The 20,412-nt window shown below is 36.3% G+C and overlaps 1 protein-coding gene across 1 annotated transcript in view; it reads left to right on the top strand.

The window, feature by feature from the left end:
* INPP4B (inositol polyphosphate-4-phosphatase type II B) overlaps positions 1–20,412 on the top strand; it is a 290,218-nt gene that overhangs the window by 173,654 nt on the left and 96,152 nt on the right. Inside the window, exons 6-10 of the mRNA XM_031504683.2 lie at positions 3,340–3,390; positions 6,624–6,703; positions 11,379–11,490; positions 13,501–13,573; positions 19,388–19,535. Coding sequence (XP_031360543.1) covers positions 3,340–3,390; positions 6,624–6,703; positions 11,379–11,490; positions 13,501–13,573; positions 19,388–19,535 — 464 coding nt within the window. The remainder of the gene's footprint in view (positions 1–3,339; positions 3,391–6,623; positions 6,704–11,378; positions 11,491–13,500; positions 13,574–19,387; positions 19,536–20,412) is intronic.

Below are 20,412 nucleotides of genomic sequence, written 5' to 3' on the forward strand. Positions count from 1 at the left end.
GTGAAGGAGGGGGTGGAGCAAAGCATCAGGGCAAATCAGCTGAGGCATAGGGGCAGTACAAAGGGCAGGAGCCAATAGGCAGTGCCAGGGTGGACAGGCAGGGTTACATTAGCCAGCAGGGAAACAGGGAGTAGGGAATGTTCTAGAACAAGACCATGTAGGGTGAAAGGGGTAGGGATGGCCAAAGGGCCAATGGGGAATACAGGACTGGGGTAAATTGGCATAGTGCTGCAGAGCATCATAGGGGAAGCTTTCTGTCTCCCCCTAGCCTTTGGGGGATACCCAGAGCCAATGGTGCATGCCTCCAGGGCATTGCCACTGCCCTTTTCCCAATAGGCTCACAGGCGTCCACAGTGGTATAAAAAGGTAACTGTATTAGTCTACAGACAAAGTCACGGGAATGGATAAATGTCACAAACCTTTTTGCGTTTAGCCTAAATAACAAGCTGTCTTTCTTGCATGCCTTTGTGATCTCTTCTTGTCTGGGGCGATAAAACAGTAGTGTGTGCTATTCCAGGGAAGCATAGTCTTTACCCCAGTTGTAAATGAACTCCCCACTCAAGAGGTTTGCATTTTGCACAGCCTAGAGCAAAGTATTAGAAAACTGAAATTCTAACGGAGTAGTGGATATTTGGGATTAAAATCTGACTTTCTGTTTGCATTTATATTTTGTAGTTATTCTAGATGGTGCCAGTAGGGAAAAGTTAATTTATGACAAGGTTTTTAAAAATGTGGCAGTTTGTTTAATCAGGAAATGCACTGGGAGGATATCTGACCTTTCAAATCCTTTGTATTTATCTCCATTTTTTCTCTTCTATTTTGTGGATTGGGACTAAAACTGAATTGTTTCTTATGCTTTATAGGTTTTTATGAGCTGACATTATGTTTATATTGAGGCCTGTGTGAACATCCCATAATGATACCCCAATAATTGCAGCATTCAGAGAGTTTGTTCAGGAACTCAACCAAATGACAATCTGAAAGGGATCAGACTGTAGTGCCCATCTATATATTTACATACACGTATGTGGCTTCTCTTTTAATAAATATCAAATAGTAAAACTGTTTCTAAAATTAAACTTGGATCAAGATATTAGATTTCATTTCAAACAAAATATGTTCTGGTGAGAAGAGAGTCTAATGTCAGTCCTACCAAAGACAGAGTTACATTTGGCTATCCAGCTGCTGGTTATAAAGGGGTTAAAACCAAATGAAAACAAATAAACATGGCTGAACCAAAAAATACTGCAAAATGCAACAGGAATGGTTTCTGTATTTTAAATCCATTTGAAATTCAGGAATATGCTTTTATTTTATGGAAGGCTCTAGATTAGTCAGGTGTTGACATCCTGTTCCATGTCTGTGTTGGGTCAGAAAAGCTGAAATATATTCTCCTGAACTGATATTTTATCCAGCAAAAAAAGGAATTAATATTCTATGATTCTAAATGAATGTTGAATTTCCTTGATTTCAGTATGCCTAAAAGACACTTTAATTGTGAAGCACAACTTAGTATCATACAAAAACATGTACATTTTTAAAAAATGTTTGCTGAACTGCTGCTGGATTACAAATACATAAGTAAATCATGAAAGAAGAATGTTAATTCCTACATTATTACTTTATTTTTCTTGAATAAATAGCCATAATAGTAATTAGAAAATATAAACACCACACTTCTTGTTGGACTGGATGTCACTTCTTTGAGGCTGGCACATAGAACAGCTTTTTAGTATCTTAAAATGACACAGCATTTTTGGTCTGGTGTTGTTACTCCATCTTTCTTTTAAGAAACAGATCGCTCTAAGTTATTTCCTCAGCTTCAAAAGGGAAAGATGGATATCACCAACAAGAAAATGTCAGTAATTTCATTTTAATTCATGGCTTGTAGCATTTAAAGGTTAATTTTAGATACAAATATAGTTATTGAACATGCTATACTAGTTTTCCATAGATCGCCAAAGGCTTTGGAGTTGCTAATGTATTAGTGTGGAAAATCTAAATGTAAAATTGCATCCAGACGAGGACTCCCACAGATTTCTAAAGTATGCTGTCCTTTACTAAATTGTAGCATTTTTTACTATCTTCAGGCTTTTGTGGAGAAAAACAATGTTCTCACTGTAGGGAATCAAGGGATAAGAGCTGACTGAGAAAAGCTGTGGTTCTGTTTTGTCAAGTCTTTGTGGTAGACTTTATATCCGTGCTTTATCACAATATATATTTAGAATAACAGACAAATTATCTTTGCTTTAAAGGAGTATTTTTTTTTGCTTACTAAGTTGCAGCTAGAATAGAAGAATTAAGGGCCATGTTTGAGAGCATGGAAAAAAATATCTTTTGCAGAGAAATTTACAGAATGAGTTTGAGTTTTACTTGGTAATCAAGCCAAAAGTTTGTTCTTGGGGAATGAATATTTGTTATTTAGGCTAGGTTATCAAACAGATGTGCATGCTCAGTGTATTCTCCCTTGTGCATTGCTTTTAATAGCAAGTTATTCCAAAGGGCTGGTTTTGGCCCAGACAGGCCATCAGGGATGTCACAGAGGTCTTCTTATACATTTTCTATCTAATTTTTTCTGTTTAATCAGTTGTCTGTTGTCAACCACCACTCGACAGTAAAATTCTAAAGATACTGAAGACGCACTCACACACCAATCTGTGCTATCCTTTGGGAAATACAGAAAAGGAAGTCATTATCCCATACTTGCTCTTGTGGAATTAAAGCAGTTGAGTACAGTGGCAGCTCCACCTTGCAGAAAATATGGGGACAACAGGAGGTCCCTGGTAGGGGAGAATATAGAGGTGTTCCTTCTCTGAAAGGAAACATCTCTCACCTCAGAGATGCTTAGCAAGTGTCTGAAGGAGGCAGGGTCATACACTGAGACTGGGGATCTCTGCTGCAGACCAGCTTGCAAAGGCAGGCACTTACTTGGAGAAAATGCTTTTAAATGTACTATGCTCTTTCACTTGAGGCTGAAAATTTTGTTTCTGGGTAACACCTCTAGATGACGTATTCTGTCACTCAAGTTACAGCAAAAAAAAGTCTCCTTTTAGGAGAGGAACAACTGAACATAGCTTTTCTCCCTTTAGAGACTCAGGAAAGTTCAGAATAATAAAAGGGCAGTGGTAAGAGACTTTCTTTACAGGAACCAGCAAATATTATGCTTAAATTACTGGTTATTATAAGTTATATATCCATATATAGCTCTATTTAAATTTATCTCCAATATGTTAAAAATATGAGGAAAGAAAGGCACAAGCATTTCTTTCATTCTAATTGGAAAGCAGCAACAAAAAATGTAATGATTTCTTGCCTTTTCCCCCCCTCGCCTTCTCTCAGGTCCGCACCAGTGTCCTATCTGATCACAAGGAACCAAGAGCAGATGTTGGGGTAAGTGATTATTTTCAGTAACTGATTTTTTTTTTACATCTCGTCGGCAGGCACAAACACTCAGTGCTCAACAGAACTTGACAAGCTTTTTTAATAGCAAAAGTTTTTGGTTAAATAAATAAAATAATCAAGGCAGGAGTGGCAGTCTCATGGATTGATGTAATCCCATTCACATCTCTGTGAAAATCTTTTTTAACTGAAGCTATCCTGAGACAAGCACAACCATGTAAACTCTTTTCTAATGTCATACAAGCAATCTGGATGAGATTGAGAGTCTGGAATGGCATTGCCTCAGGAAGCCTGGGCTGTAACCTTCTAGTCTTCATGTAAAAGGCATCAAATATTCTGCAGCAGGAGTTGTCTTTGGTTTGTGTGTTGTCAGAAATTAAACTGGCAACATGCAGAGGACTTATTTTTACATGTAGATCTACAGAGCATTTGACAAAGGTATTGGAAAGTAATTTTCTGAGAGGGCTTAAACCTCCCAGATAATATTGACACCTGGTGGAGGTGGGAAGGGTTGGTCCTGCTAGAGCTGAATAAAAGAACAAAGACCACCTGGTGTAGGTATCAGATCTGTCTGCAAATAGGTAAAATACCTGGGGGCTTAAATTTTTTAGCCTAAGGTGTTGACTTTTCTGCCTTACTAGGGCTTCCTTGGCATAGTTTTCAAGACTTCAGCTAGCATTTGAAAAATCTGTAGCTTGGCAGCAAGTTCAATCTTAGTGAAATAATCAATGTGTTTTAACTTTTAATATAGATATTATAGAGACTTTTCTCTTTGGCTAGCTGAGAGTATTCATCAAACTACTCAAGGCACATATCTTAAGATTTATTGTTGTATCTAGAACACTAGCAAAATTCAAAAGGAACATTACTCTACAATTAGCATTACAGCAGTAATTTTGTTTAAAGCCTACTTTTCAAGCCTTTCCAGTATCTAAATCAGTATGGAAAAAGTATTCTCCAGTTTGATATTGGACCCCTTGAACATTAGCATAACTCTCTTAATTTGGGTCATGAGATCATTTAGAATTTTATTTGATTTTGCACATAGCTCTGTGTTGTCAAGCAAAGAATTAATTTTTTTTCTAAATAAGCATAAAATTGTGGAACAGAGAACTAAGTAGAATGTTTTAAGCCAATAAAATCATTCACCTTTAATTTCATGACACTGGAGAAGTAGATTTGATGCTCAGATATGTTTAGTGGGTACAGTGACCAAAGCTCCTTGACTTATGAGTGCAATGTAGTTGTCTCTTGGCCCTGGTCACATGAGGATTCTGACTTATGATTCTTAAATATATTTATGGTTCTATTTTGCTGCAGAAAGAAGCCCCAAGTGACCAAACCTCGTATAAGTTTCATTCCAAATGCCCCTCTTTCCCTTTCCTAATGGTCAGGTTTCAAATACAAGCACTCAAATGTCATGAAATGTCAGAATAAAGGCTGCCATAGAGACATACTGGTGTGGAATGCATTCTTACAGTGTGAAGAAGGATATGCTCTTGGAAGAAGATAAATAAACTGGGCTAAATGAGTAACCACAGAGTTTTAGTGCAGAAACACTCTCATGTTGACTCATCTAAAGAAGACAGAACCATCTGTGTCTTCATTCCAGCAAGGCTGTGCATCACCATGTGTTGCACCTGGACGTCTTTTTTGTAGAAGTAGCTTTCATTTTGACATTGAAAACTAACTGTGATCTACGCTTGTGTGGCTGTATTATTTTTCTTCCTTTCTTCCTGTTCTTCACTTCCAACATTCACTGTTTTCCCAGCCTTCCCTAGACTCTCAACTTGTGCCTTTTTTCCTTTGATGCTTACATGCTGCTTAGGAAATCTAAGCCTGTGCCATTGATGGGAACAAGCCATACCTGATGACTCAGTTTACTAAACTGCAGACCTGCAGTTTGCAGTTTACCAACTGCAGTGTTGGTGCTTGCCTAATTTCAGAATAGGTTTCTGAACTGTACCTTGTGTATGGAAGAAAACTTATCTTAGTGTAGAGTTTTATTGTTTGCATTCAAACACTCAACATCCTCCTGGCTTTTCTGAAAAAAAGTGAGTTGAAGGGATTTTTTAACCAGCAGAAATTACTTTTCTCAGCAGCGACAAATTCTTTTCTGTTTTCCCTGAAGGGAATGTTGCTTTCTGTAGGCAACCTCTGTTGACTCAGAGCAACTTTATTCTTCTTTAATTTGTATATCCAAGAATGTATATAATTTAGCCTGGAATTCTAATTTGCCATTCCAACAGTAAACTTAGTGTTGTGTAATAAAAATCAAACTTTGTTTCCTTCTTATTGTTTTATTGCAAAAAATTAAACATAATGTCATGATCTCATTACAATTTATTTATTTTCTTTTGTATATTTGAAAGATAAATTGATAGAAGATGGCTGTAATCTGTTAGTTCCTTGCCCATTTTCCCCAAGGCTAGAATACTACTGCTGGCCAAATTGACAAAATGGGATTTCAGCAATATGGAGCAGGATATGAGCAGAGGCTTAAAAAAGCCAAAGTGTAAAAGAAGATTTAACCCCTTTTCCTCTTTGTGCATTTTTTTTATGTGTGAAGAGTGATTTTTATAGAAGAAAAAGATGTAGTGATGTAGCTTAATTTAACTTTAGGCATTCTAGGTACATTACCACATTTCTCTGCAGTTTTAATGCAGTGAATAGGTTACAATGAAAATAGAGGAAAACAGTACTTAAAAATTGCCAAGAACTGGACAAATACAATATTTCTATTAATAAACTTGTTCTGAACTCAATTTAAAAATACCTCCTAGCAAATGCATTCATATTTGGAATACATGGATGGTAGTGCCAGTGGCTTGAGGAAAAACTGTAACAAGAACAATTTTGGTAAAACGCTGAACACTTAGCACTTTTTGTAATCCAGAAATTGGAAAAATGGGAAGAAATAGATGCAAAATGCAAATACTTGTACTACTGTAGATGTACATCTTACAATCTTATTTTGTCAGGTTGTTAGACTATTCTTAATGGAAAAGAGAAAAGTCCCTGCCCATAAAACCCAAGTTTTTAACATTTTACTGATAATGGTGCTGCACAAAAAAAAAAAAAAAGTCTAGTGGATAAAGTATCAAACTGTTATATTGAAATGCAATATTTTCCTAGGTACCAAAGCAAAATTTTCAAGTGTGAGACCAAAAGAAGTAACAAAAATGAATTAATATCTTATTCTTTCTTTCGACTTTGATTTGTAGCGAAGCTTCCTGGGCTGTGCAACTTTTAGAGTAGGAGATCTGGTAAAGTCAAAGGATCAACAGTTGACCCTTACCCTCAGGTAAGAATTTCCCTCTGTTGTAAATGATGGTGAGTTACTAATCCTTGTCATTTCTCATCCAAAGAATGGCAAGAAAGGGGAAGATTCTGCTGCACTAGTCAGATGAAGAATGGCTGAGGGAGTTGGCAGTGTTTATCCTGGAGAAAAGTAGGCTCAGTGGAGACCCTATCACCCTCTACAATTACCTGAAAGGAGGTGTTGTGATGTGGGGGTCAGTCTCTTCTCCCTAAATGTAGCAAATCAGAGGACAAGAGAAAATGACCCCAAGTTGCACCAGGTGAGATTTAGATTGGATATCAGGAAAAAAATTCCTCACATGAGGGGTTATCAAGCACTGGAACAGGCTGCCCAGGGAAGTAGTGGGGTCACCATCCCTGGAGCTATTTATTAGACATGTAGATGTGGCCCTGAGGAACATGGTTTAATGGTGGACTTGGCAGTGCTGGGTTTATGGTTGGACTCAGTGTTCTTAAATGTCTTTTTCAGCCTATGCATTTTTATGATTGCTGCTTGACTGTGTTTTAAACTCCATATTCCATCGGGTATATTAGATGACAACTTGAAGTGTTTCTAGTTCTGCCATGTACAAATTCAAAATTAAACACCAAAATTAAATATCAACCCTATAACCTGGAGCTTCCCAGGTGCCAGATTAGAAAAGGTAATTTTATACTATGATAACCTATGGAAGAATTGCAGGGAGTTTGGCATAGGAATATTAATTCAAAGTTTCCTTTAGAAAGGAGCGTAAGAGCCTCAGTTTTGTTTGGTGTGTGTGATTTAAAGAATTAGCAGTGTACAGTTTGGTTTGTTTACTAAGCATGCTTAAAAAAGGTGGTCCTAATTATTGAAGGTGTCTCCCATATGAAAATGCTTGTGGTCTCCTAAACTCGTTGTTATATGCAGCCATACTGAAATTGTAGGGGGGTGTGGCATATGACTCTAATCAGTGACAGGGTACAGAGCTGCAGAAGGGTCAGAGACAATGTTCAAAACCTAGGGCTGGGCTGAGCAGATACATCTTAAAGCTGTGCACTGAAGGAAAAAAAAATCATTTATCACCCCTGATGCTGTCTTCCATGGCTTAAGAGAAATGAAGATACTAATCAAAACCTTTGAAGGTTAGGGGCAGCCTTTTAGATGGCGATTTTCAGAATAAATTCATTGGACTTTATATAGTGCATGGATTTTGTTGAGCTGAGTTTTGCAAGAACAGTGGAGGCTTATTTGGGATTACTGGCAAGGTACAGCTAAACTTCACAGAGCTGCTGCTCAAACTCCATGTGTCTGCAAAGGCAATGTTTTGGGAGGAAAGAAGCTGTGACTGGGAGAACTGAGTCACCAGCATCTGTTGTGCCTGGGATGCTGTACATAGGTGCTGTGGGAATGTTGTGTTACATTTGTTACCCTGAGCACAGAAAGGCAGCCTTAATTTGGCTTAAGGAGCAAAGTGTGACCTGTTCAGAGATTTTTTGAGGAATGGAAGCTTCTTTTGAAGTATTTTGGCACCTGCTTTTCATTTCAACAGGAGTAGTTGTATATGAGCGTGTAGTTTGAAGGGCAAAGTTAATAAAGTACTTTTATTTTAATTTCTCTCAAACAGAAAATGCCACTCCTGACAGAAAGGTAACTTTGTCTAACAAAAAAATCTAATTTGATAAAATGTGAGCTGACTGTTCCCTATAGGAATCAATGGCTAGGTAAATGAATTCCAGATTAGTGATTTGTAAGAATCTGTTCTTACAGGAATTCAAGTTGTCCGTAGCTCTTTGGGATAAATTTTGCTTCCCTAACTGACATATTGAAAATTTGATCTGAAAGATTGCCTCCAACAGGTGGCACAGTAATTGTCAGAATGGAAAGCTTCAGTTTCATGGTAGGTATTTTGTATCTCAGCCATCCAATTTGTAATCAAAAAATTAAGATAGAAAACTCATAAGAAATAGATGAAAAATTTGCTTTTAATTAATATTTTTAGTCTTGGTTATCCTCTTTGTTCAGCTAATACTAAAAGACAAATATACCAATTAATTTAATTTGCAGACACACTAAATGGTAGGGCTTAGACAGTTGGATTTTTTTTTTAAGAAAAATATCCTAATCTTTCAGAAGTGGGATTGTTTTCTGTTATGACTATTCATCAGCAGAAGGTCAGTAGAAATTATCCACATTTCTTTGATGGCAATTTAACCAGAGCAATCTACTAATTTAAGCTTGAAGTATTAGTACCTCTCAGGAGGATAGAGAATATATCAAGGGGCATGTCAGAGCATGAAATTCTATTTAATTCTTGTTGATATTCTTTGGATAGGAATTTATCAGGACATGCCTGTAATTGAGATATTCCTTTGATAGATTTAAGGACCCAGAAATAGCTCTGTGGTGTACCTTGTAAAGATTGGTGTAATTATAGAATTTGGTTAATTTTTAATTGAGTTTTCTTTTTGTTTTCCTTTTTTTTTTTTTAGTTATTATGTCTTTCCATTGTCTTTCTGAGGTACAGTGTAACAATTTATAAAAGTGTTTTCAAAGGAACATTCTTGTATTTTTCTGTTATTTTTTGGAGAGCTGGCATGTGTATACAAATTCTTACTGTTGGCACACCGTGCTCTACTCTTCCATTTTCCTAGCATCGTACCCTAATAGTGATTAGGGTACATTTTAATGTGCCAACATTTTATGGCCAGAAGCAATAAGGTGGGCACAAATTCCTGCTGCTCATGGTCTTACTGGCTATCTCCTTCCCTCACATTTGAGGGAACTAGTACTGACCTGGAGATCCTTAAGGACTTGGGATGGTGGGGAAATCTATTTCAATGCAGGTGCTCTGCTGACAGGTATCAGATGATTGCTGATCCTTGTCCCAGGGTATTAAAAAATATCAGAAATTTTCGAGCTCCATAAGTCAGGTGGATTTTGTTCCATGTTTGGGCTTTTTATGTTGATACTGGTTTTGTTCTCTTTGCAGTATCCCCCATCTCAACTCACCCTATGCAGGTTGTCAAGGTGCAGTCTTCTGTTCTCTGGGGATATAGTGTCTCCTCTCTTATAACTAAGAGCATTTTGATGCAGGGATCATCTTCACTGCACCATGTGAGTGCAGAGTGTCCTTCTCAGCTTTATTATACTACAGCAACTAAGCTGATTCATCCTAATGCATTGTGAAGTATCTTGAAAACAAGTAATTCTTCCTCTGATGCTATGTTGAGCAGTGTGTATATGTGAGGCTCTTCACATCTCTGCGGGCAAAGGACATGAAGTGTGTACATACATGTGTGTGTGTGCTCAACACTGTTAGTGCAAAGTGAAATTATACAGGTTTTTATCCTACTAAAATATGATCACTAAGCTTTTTTTTTTCCTCACTGCATCATTTCTGTTTCTCTTTTTAAATTTTCTTTCAAGTGAAATTTTAATCTAATACTACTGGAAAGTTTGAAATGCATGTCTTCAAGTAGTTGAAGATTGTCACGCACTGCTGGTGATTTTAAAATCACAGTCTGACACTGCTCAGATCAGTGCTCACAGCCCAGTGCATTTATAGAGCTCTTTGTTGATTTGTATGCCCATAGCATTCAAAAAAAAAAATTGTTTTTGGGATTTGTTCTAATGGGTCCCTTCCGACTCAGAGTATTCCATTATTCTGTGTTTAATGATTTTATGACATTGAACTTTTTCTATGTATTCTTTTTTCCTGATTCATCACTCTTCATTTCCACTGCTCAGAAAATACACAGTATTGCTCCACACATAGTTGTTTTGATTCTTCTTCCTCGCTGTGCTTTTGTAATTGTGCTGAACTTATTCTCATCATTTCCTTTTTGCCTATTTTTGCTTGGTGCCTTTTGTTACCCTTTCCTCATTATTATGAAATGATCTATTACTCTTCTTTCCTTCCTTTCAAAAAAATCCAGCTGTTCAGAATAAGCCAGGGGAGATAGACTGTGCCATTAACCTTGGTGCTGTGCTGCCAGTGAAAGCTGAAAAAGCATTTGGTATCTTTCAAGAGTTTAAACCCTTGTTTCTTCCAAAAGGTAGTAAATTATACTCTTTTCTTGGAGATGTAATCTAAATTGTTATTTGTTTTTGATTAATTGAAAGTAAACTATTTGTAGAGATGATAATAAAGGAATACACCTGTAACTGTACCACTGTTCCCATATAGTTCAAGAAATGGGATGGATTCTGAATGACTTCTCTGTGGAGAGATTACAAAGGGAAACATGATATTCAAACTAGTTTTGTTGTTTGGTTTTGCAGGGGTTTTATTAGTACACTATATCCTTTCTTTGCAGATTGTTAGGAAGCAAACCCAATACTCTGCAGTGGGATTGCAGATCCTAAGTGGAGCATTGGTGCAGTGTTGCAGCCCTTTATCCAATGGTCCACAGACAGGATGAGGTCTAGAATGAAAACTTGGCAGTGTTTATGTATCCATGCACCACTTATAGCACTTACCCATCCTCACTTTTGTGATGAAAACTTAAAACTTTCATTGTCCTGAAGAAGTTGCCTCATTGTTAACATTTGGTTTGTGATGGTAAATAACCAATTCAGTACAGGTGACAGCAGCTTTACAGAATAGAGAGGGCACTGAATATTTACTGATAATATTTTAATTGAAAGAATTTGATGCTGCAAGTGACCCAGTGTCATGGGATGATTTTTTTTCCAGAACATCTGATGGTGGAAGGACAGTTGGTACCATTGAAGTCAATCTTGTGAAGATGGGAGAGCTAGAGGAGGGGGAAACAGACCACATCACAGCAGATGCCCAAGATCAAAAGGTAGAAACTCAGTTTATTGCACAAAGTTAATTAGAATGATCAGTTGTACCAGATGTCTCAAATACTAATTACCAAATTGGGTTAAGGACTTAAAACAAAATTTCTGGCGTAAGTACTACGTACACTTACCTCCCTCAAATGAAAAAAAGAAAAACCTTATGAAAATGTACAGAGTAATATTCTAACCTGAGTTTCCTAGGCCCTTTCCTTCTTTAGGAAAAAAATAGCTTACTTTTATCTCAACTGAATGTATTTGATCACTTCTGATCAAAAACTGTCCAGAGAGATGCTGTAAGTACAGCTTCTTTTTTCCTTGGATAGCTGCTCTAGTTTCTACCCTTGAAATCCTGTTGCTGTTGATTTTTATGAGTAATCTGTGCCCACAATACCGAAAAGCTGGGAAGAATGACAGGTAAATGAAAGAAGAGGTGAATTCCCTTGCAGAGGGGCAGGTTCATCTGCATTTCATGGGAGCACACAATTTTTGCAGCCCTAATACAATGGTTTACTGCTTAACATACTATGGTATATTATTTTCTTCATGAATAAAAAGAAAGGAAATATTGCTACAGGGAATACAGTATTTTTTTTTGTTTTGTTTTGTTTGGAAGTTGCATATAAAACTGTTTTTTTGATTAAAGGACATTATTTTCAATGTATTTTCTGCGTAGCCAAACCAGTCTGCTTTTGTGTCAAATTCTGAGTGTAAATTTCACACTTTTTTTCCACCACTTATCTCAGAGGACTTCAATGCCTTTTTAAAACAGTAGATGAGTGCAGCCAGTCCCAAAAAGCCAACAAATGATGTGAAATCTTTCTGATTTTGACCTGTAAAACTTGCACAATATAGGCAACATGAGCTGTTTTTTTCAGCCTTGTCTTTTATTTTGATTTTCTTCCACTGCAAAATGTGGAATGAGACTACTTGCAATTATTTGAGATGTAATAATGAGCTCTGTCTGGCCTGGGGGAGACAGAAGGCTTTAATAGCATCTTTCCAGGGGATTCTAATACTTGTAAAGACAGACCAGACTCATGACCAATGTATTTTCTGTTGTCTTTGGAGTCCTTGGTTTGTACAAATTAGTTGCAGCACAGTCTTGGTTTGTATGTCGATAATGAGGATGCAATTGTGAGAATGTTGAGTTGTTAAATAAATATAAAATAAATAAGTTTTGAACTGAGTTTGCTCAGTTTTAGATAAACTATGGGCAGGAATAGAAGAGGAAGGTGGTGGTTAAATTCATTTTCAGATATTGCCTGGTAGAGAGTACATTATGTGTTGCTCTCTGTCTTAAGTTCCCTGCTGAACTTGTGGGAACTGGGGAAGCCCTAGGAACAGAGCTCCCTCCCTATGACCTTTAGAGACTCCCATTTGTTTTCTGGATGAGGGTAGGAGGAGCATTAAAAATATATGTGTAGGTGTACACTGTTCTTAATTTTTCCATAAATGTTTTCTACTTTTATGCACTAATCTTATCAAAGCAATATTCCAGTTCACTTGTATAACAAATTACTTCAATCACAAAATCTGAGCTCATTTTAAGGACTTTTTTGTGCTTCCTACTTTTCCCTTGTTTAAAAATTAATGAAGTGTTTTCTTGCACTGTGCATGTGAAAACTGCTTTGCCTAAAGAAACAATCTCTTTGAAAGCACAAAACTTGTCAAAAATTGTTTTAAACTAAAGTGCCTTATTCTTATAATAAAACTTACTTATTAAGCTAGTCTATTAATATCTTTCAACATTACTGCCATTGTACTGGTAGGAAGCATTTATGTTTGGTTATGGAACAGTTGATCATATTTTGTCATTTTCTTGGATTTAGTTTTAATTGTGTTACAATATCTTGGAACAGAAATATAAAGATAAAAATGTAAGTTATAATTAATTATAATTAAGTTTATATTATTATCAGTGACAACTTTCAGCCTTACTTTTTATAAATTGCCTTGGATTTATTTCAGACCCCTCCCTGAATGTCACATTTGGGATTGTATTTCTTTTGCAGTGTGCATTGGTTCGTGAGTGTACAGCCACTGAAGGCATAAGTGGGAAAGACAACCTGCCTTCCTTAAATGCAGGTAAGAATTCCAGTATCTGTAATAGATATTGCAATATCTGCAACACCACATTGGGTCTTCAAGAAATCGCACAGATTTCTAGCAGACCTCATAAATATCTCTTCAAATGCTGCACAGATGTTTAAGTTCAACATTTTAGTGTTTTATACATATTTTACATTATCATTTTACTGAGAAATTTGAATAAATGTGTGCCAATTATGCTTTCTGAAGCAGTGCTGAAATCTCCATCTCCTACATCTTCACTAATTTAATGATTGTCAAGACTGTCAATGACTTCCATGGGCACAGAATTAACATCATAAGTTTGTGTCATGTCATTGCATGGCCTTCTGTTAAATAATTATGCATTATTTGTAAGTGACTACCTGGGACAATCAACCTCTCTCATAGCTGATGAAGTGGCAGTTTCGGTTTGATCTGGAAACTATCTGTCCTAGAATGAAGGGAGCTGTTGGCAAGGCAGTCTCAATTCTAGGTCAACTCGGGGATTGAGTGCATGGTGTTAAACTATATCTATTTTTCTTTCATTATACTGAGAAATATTACATGCTGATATGCTGCGCCATAAAACTTTTATTAGCCCAAGTTTATGAATCTCCATTACTCAGCGGTAACAATGTCACAAATAAGTTATATGGGTCATCTAAAACCACAGTGCAGTCAAGAATTCTGTGTTTGCTGCATACAATTGAGGAGAATGTTATTGAAGTTTTACAACTTTTAAAAATCTTTACTGAAACTTTTTCATCTGATTTCTCTGATAGGGCAGACTTTCTGAATCAGCTTTGCAGTCTGAAGGAAGTGCTAAAAACTGTGAAAAATTAAGTTCTTCCATATATGCGTGAATACTGTATTTTTCTTCTGTGAGTTGTTGAGACTAGATCAGAAACAGAAAAAGTATGTGCTACAGAAATACCATTATTTTCAACAATTAAAAGTGAGAAGGATGTTAAGTGAGAATTTCTGAATGTGCAGGAACTACATCTGGCTCCAGAAATTCCTGAACTGCAAATAGCTGGAGGCAGGGAGGGTATTTTGTGTCTCTAGGTATCTATTTATGGCTTTTCATGGAGACAAGATACAGAGCCAGTTGAAGGATTTGGTCTAACCCAGTGCAGTTCTTTGATTCTGATGTATGTCATCCAGATTAGTGGAACTTGAAGAAATGCCATTTCTGTTCACAGAACAATACTGATTCACGATTGATTTTTTTCTATTTTTTGCCTCTTTGTGTAGGTTTGATTGGGATTTTTTGTTGACTTCTTTTGTATAGAAAAATGCTGTAGGTTGTGAATGTATTTTGTTGGAACTTCCATGGTCGATGTCAGTTTTAGGAGTATTGAAGTCTAGATCAATTTGTTACGCATATTTCCATTTGATTCTATAGTGTGTCTAAACAGCATTTTCACATTTGTTGTTGTCAGGTACAAACACAATATAAAACCAAGGTCCACCCAACACTACTAGGGTTTATGAAGTCAAACATACTGTGGAGAACTTTTTTTTTTTGGCGGGGGCGGGTGGTGGGGTGGTTTGTCAGTTTTTTTTTAAAGAACTCAGGGAAAAGAGGTGCATATGCAAGAAACGACAGCATGCGGGATATTGGAGTTTACATTCACAGGAAGTTTTTTCTGATAAATAATTAGTCTTCAATCTGTTTCCTGTATTTGTGACTTTCTCTTCTCATGCAGCATTGCCTCCACTTTTCTGCTGACACCCAGCTCTGATTCCAGGTTTTGTCAGTCCTACTCTTTTTATTGCGTTCTTGATTTCTTTTCTTAGAAAAAAATTAGCTCTCCTTTTATTCTGTCAGCCTCTTTCCCCAACCTATCAGACTTCTTGCCCAGCATGCCTTCTTGACTGGGCTTCATGTGGTTTAAGGCTCTCTGTATTGCCTAGAGACAGACTGGATTTCTCATATGGATACCTGTGCAGAAGTGTCAGGAAACCTGGTAATGTCAACAGTGCTTGCACTGCTTTCCCTGCTGTGTTCATACAGAACTACCCCCAGAGCAGTGTATTTTCCATATACATACATATTTAGTACATGTGTGTGCTGTGGTAAAGCTTTCTGGCACTTTCTGTTTCTTGTTGTTTATCAGGCTTCAGAATGATGAAACTGAAAAAAACCCGCCTCTGTGAATCCTTAAGCTTGTAGGTATAGAAGCACCCTGTCATTCTTCTGAAATTTAAATCTTAGGATAGGGAACTCACAGCCCTCCAGTGAGTTTTGAGATGCTTATTGTGTGAGTGGGAATAAATAGTGGATTTCAGAGCCTTATCACTATTCCATCTATACCCCAAGAGATTGAATTTATGTCTCAAAATTCAGTTATTTATAATGCTGTAGAGTTTGCCAGTTCTTTGCATGTAAACAAATTGAATTCTAAAAAAAAAAAAAAAAAAGGCAGTTGAAATTAAGCAAAATTAAGAAAGCTGTAATTATTATTCCTGAGGTAATACACATAATATACCTATACTACAATGAAAGATATAAATAGAAAAACTGTTGGTAAATTAATAAAGGGCAGAGATATGCTTTGATCTATGTTCAATAGGGAATGAAAATAAAACCAGAGTATTCAATCTTTTATTAGTTTTTTATTGTACTTTCAGGGGAAGCAGTGTGAAGGATATTGCATTGAATAAAAAGCACAGAGGTCTTCATATTTAAAAATGAGAATGTGCAAAAATATGGATGGGTAAATATATGGTATTGGCTTTTAAGCTTGATGCTCTAGAGAAAAGCTTTTAAAATACAGTTTTGTCGTTTTTAACCACTGCAGTTCATGTGAATTTTGGATTATTTTAATGCCTTTCATGATCACTGTCTAAATACAGGAAGGATTATGTTTATAAAACTCCCACTCATTTTAATCACTACTTTTTATAAAAGCCAGTTCTAGTCCTGCTGTTCTTACTGTATATGCCTTCTAGAATTTGGTTCTAGACAACTTGTTATAGTTAAGAATTAATTATTGTTGCAATTGAAGCGGAAGATACTTCTGAGATTTTTATGGAATCGCATACCTTCAGTAGTTCTGTTTATAAGGAAAACAGCAAGTACTATGCAGCTTTTATTGACAATCTTAAGCTTTAGCAATATTGCATATTGGAATTATTTGGCTTATTTGGGAAAAAATCCCAGGGTTTTTTTCTGACTTTGTAAATGAAATTTTCTTCTTAAACCCATGGAGATATGATTTGACCATTTTAAAAAACTTACAACACACTTGAGATTATACCCATCTGAAAATTCAGACCTGAATCAAAGACCTGAGAGTTTAACTAGTACCTGGAGAGGAGTTGAATAATTCTAACAATGATAAAAGTCATAACTTTGAATCCATATTTTCAGTGTTCTTGTCCCTTGCTGCAGTCCTGATGGGTTTTCTGGGGCTTGTTTTTTTTTTTCTTTGTGATGGTGGTGAAGGGGGAAGATGGGAGGAAAGAGATTTTTCAGCTACATATTTGCATTAGGTTCTCACAGATTAATGTGTATTTTTCAGTGTAATAGATTCTGAGTGTGAATTTAAGGGCTGCTCTTGGAAAAAATTCCTTGATAAACTCTTTAGGAAGTAGGTTAAAATGGTAAATTAAAGAGTCTTTTGTATCTGGGACGTCATCTTTTAAAATGTCCAGGTAATATAGTGATCAGGGGGCACAAGAGAAAAAAACAATACCAACCCAAAATTGTCATCTGGTTTGGCAGTTTTCTGTTTAAGGCCAGACCTGAATTAGCCCTTAGTTTCCTGAGCTCTCCCTGACATTTGATCATTTGCATTCACTGTCTTGTTAATGGGAGATGATTGGTGCCATACATCAGCTTTGTGAGTTGTCAGCAACTGTTAATATTATTGATGAGACTGACTTCATTGATTACAAGAATCTTAGCAGAAGAGAAGGTTAATAGAAAATATGCATTTCCACATATTATAACCAAGTGATGTAATAAAGCCTGAACACTTGGTGAAAGTTGATGATAGGCACAGGACTTGGAGGTTTTTTTTCTGTAATTCAATCTGCATGGTGAGAATCCTTAATCTCTAAAAGTGTGTTGAAAAATGTTTGAACATTGAGATATTTTGGGTATTAGTAGTAAAAAACATTGCTTGTTAATATGTCAGAGGAATTAGGCATTTCTTTGGCTTATTTCACAACACTGAGTGAAAATTTAGTTTTTGAAAGTAAAATCACTAAGAACTAAAGGCAAAATGACTCTAAAAAGGCTTATAAAATGACTATAAAAAGGCAAGAAATGCTTATAATGTATTGTAATTAAGAAATAGTTGGCTTCTGATTGTAATGGCATGAATTATAACATCTGTATTGTCTTACCCTTCACAAGAGACTAAAAATAGAATAAAAGTTTTTAAAACACCTCTCAGTTGCTCCATGTCTGGGTCAGGAAAGGGCATAATCCAACAACAGTTTTTCATCAAAGACTAGCAATGAAAGACATCTCAGTAGAGTGATGGAAATACAGAGCAGTACAACCACTTAAGCATTGCTCCTTTCTTTGAGTTGCCAGCAGTGAGTTTATTATCAGTATATTTAAATCTCTGGTCTTCTTTTAGGCCTTTCCTAATGGTTTTTTTGTTAAAAAACCTGATTGCTTAGATAGACAAGACAGTTTGTGTACTTTTTATTTTTCATTCTCTATAAATCAGACTACATAAACATTAATGGTGTCAGGGGGTTGTGAATTGGAATGTCTATTAGTAGCTGTCATTTTGACAGCAGCAGTTTCCCTGCAGCACACATGGGGAATGTATTCCTCTGAGTTATAGACCACTCAGTGGCTGATCAATGCGAGCCTGCTGGAAGGCAGCTTTTTCCAGAAGGCTTGACAGAAAGGTAGCAGTGGAGGCTTTGGATGGCTGTCCAAAGTCATTCCAAGTTAGGATGTTGTGGACATGTGTGCTAAATGACAATCATTTGTCTCCAAGTAAGCTTATCACCATAGTGAAACAGAACTTTTTCTTTCTCAGCTTTTTCCCCTTTTGCTCTTTCTTAAAAATAAGAGCAGGGTAAAAAAAGAAAAGAAAAAATGGAGAGAGTAGATTATATGGCATCATTTTAAGATCTGAATGGAAATGCAGCCAACACATGAAAACTGTAAAATAAAAAACGTGATGGGTTTTAAACATAGTCTTCCAAAATACCAAGAAATGTGATTTTCTTATGTCATGTTGCAATAGTGATCTGAAAACAGTGTGTGTAACATATTGAAGGGGCTATTATATTTATTTTTATTTAGAGGCAGTGTCTTGACCACATCAATGATCAAGGTAGCTATAGTATGGTCAAGGGTCAAGTTTCCTTTGATGTAGAAGCACACCTTCTATTTGTGTTAATGAATTGTGTCTGCATGTCAAGGGGAAGATGCAGCTGAACTCTGAGTCCTGTGCAATTTATTGGAATTGTGAGTGGTTCTAGCAGGTGGCAAGCAACGGTGGTGACTGTATTGAGTTCATTTTTCATTTGTGCTTTCTGTTTTTCCTAACTTCAGCTTAAATGTAAGAAAAGAGAGTCTAATTTACATTCTCACAACTTTGAAGACCTAAATTCAAAGGTTACCTACTCTGCTGGTAAATTGTTACTTATTGATGTGCTAGTAATACTTTGTGCTCCACATGCTGATATAAAAACTAAATAAAAATGAAATGTTTTTAGCAGAATTTTAATGGTTCTAAAATTAATTTTGTAAGCAAGGGGGAAAATAATATAATAATTTTGCAGGTTATTGTCATAAATTTTCAGAGTCATATTACCACAGTAAAGCAATGATATTATTTTTCCTCTTTTCAGTGTTGAGAAACCCAGTTTGTAAGTTATATAGATTCCCTACTTCTGACAACAAGTGGATGCGGATCCAGGAACAGATGGCTGAGACTACCCTCTCTTTCCATGTTCCTAAAGAACTAATAAATCTGCACATAAAGGAGGATATGAGAAGGTAAGAAAGAAGCAGCGCAATAGTAAGTACTAAATTATATTTTTCTGACTTGGAATCATGCAAATGATGAAGCTAAAAAATATTAATTTGAAGTATGAAATGGGTACTTTCTGGCTGCTAAGAATTTACAGTTGTATCTGAACAACAGAATTTACTGCTCAAAATTTTTGACCTCATAAGTTCTGAGCAACAAATTATGCTAAAGTGCGACTTTAAATCTGCGACCACCTTTAAATCTTTAAATCTGTGATCTTTAAATCTGTGAATCACCATTTGATTAGCAATATAAATATTCAGGAACATTAGCATTTTTATAAAGAATCAGCAAATGACAGGGATGTGAACAGCATTGTATTGTGTTTGGCTGTGTGTCTGGGTAGAGTTAATAACACAAACATTATGCAATGGAAAATGACAAGTTTATAGTGAATAAAGGAGCAATGAGGATAAAAATGACATTCCTCTAGCTAATCTAAATTAATTGGCATAAGTAAAGGATACCAAATTATTGTTTATTCAAAACTTTCATGGTTGGCCTTGTAACCAGGAGAGAGATATCTGAGAATCATTACAATCTGTATGGCCTGGAGAAAAAGGAGACTAGGGAACACAGGTGTCCCAAAAGCCTTTGAATGTCCAATTTCCCATTGCAGTGATTAAAATGGCAGCCTGTCCTTGAATCCTTGTAATCTGTGCTGATAAAATTTGGGGGAAAACCTTTCTTTTAAGTAATCCAGGGCTACCCTGAAGACAATGCCTTCTTCTTCCAGTGGTAATGGATGATGCAGAAGATATTGCCTCCTTCTTCATGAAAGTTACTTCACACATAGATGGGCATCTGGTCTCATGTGCTGTGACGTAGTGTTGCATCCCAGAG

The sequence above is a fragment of the Lonchura striata genome, chromosome 4, assembly GCF_046129695.1.
Source record: "Lonchura striata isolate bLonStr1 chromosome 4, bLonStr1.mat, whole genome shotgun sequence".
NCBI classification, from domain to species: Eukaryota; Metazoa; Chordata; class Aves; order Passeriformes; family Estrildidae; genus Lonchura; species Lonchura striata.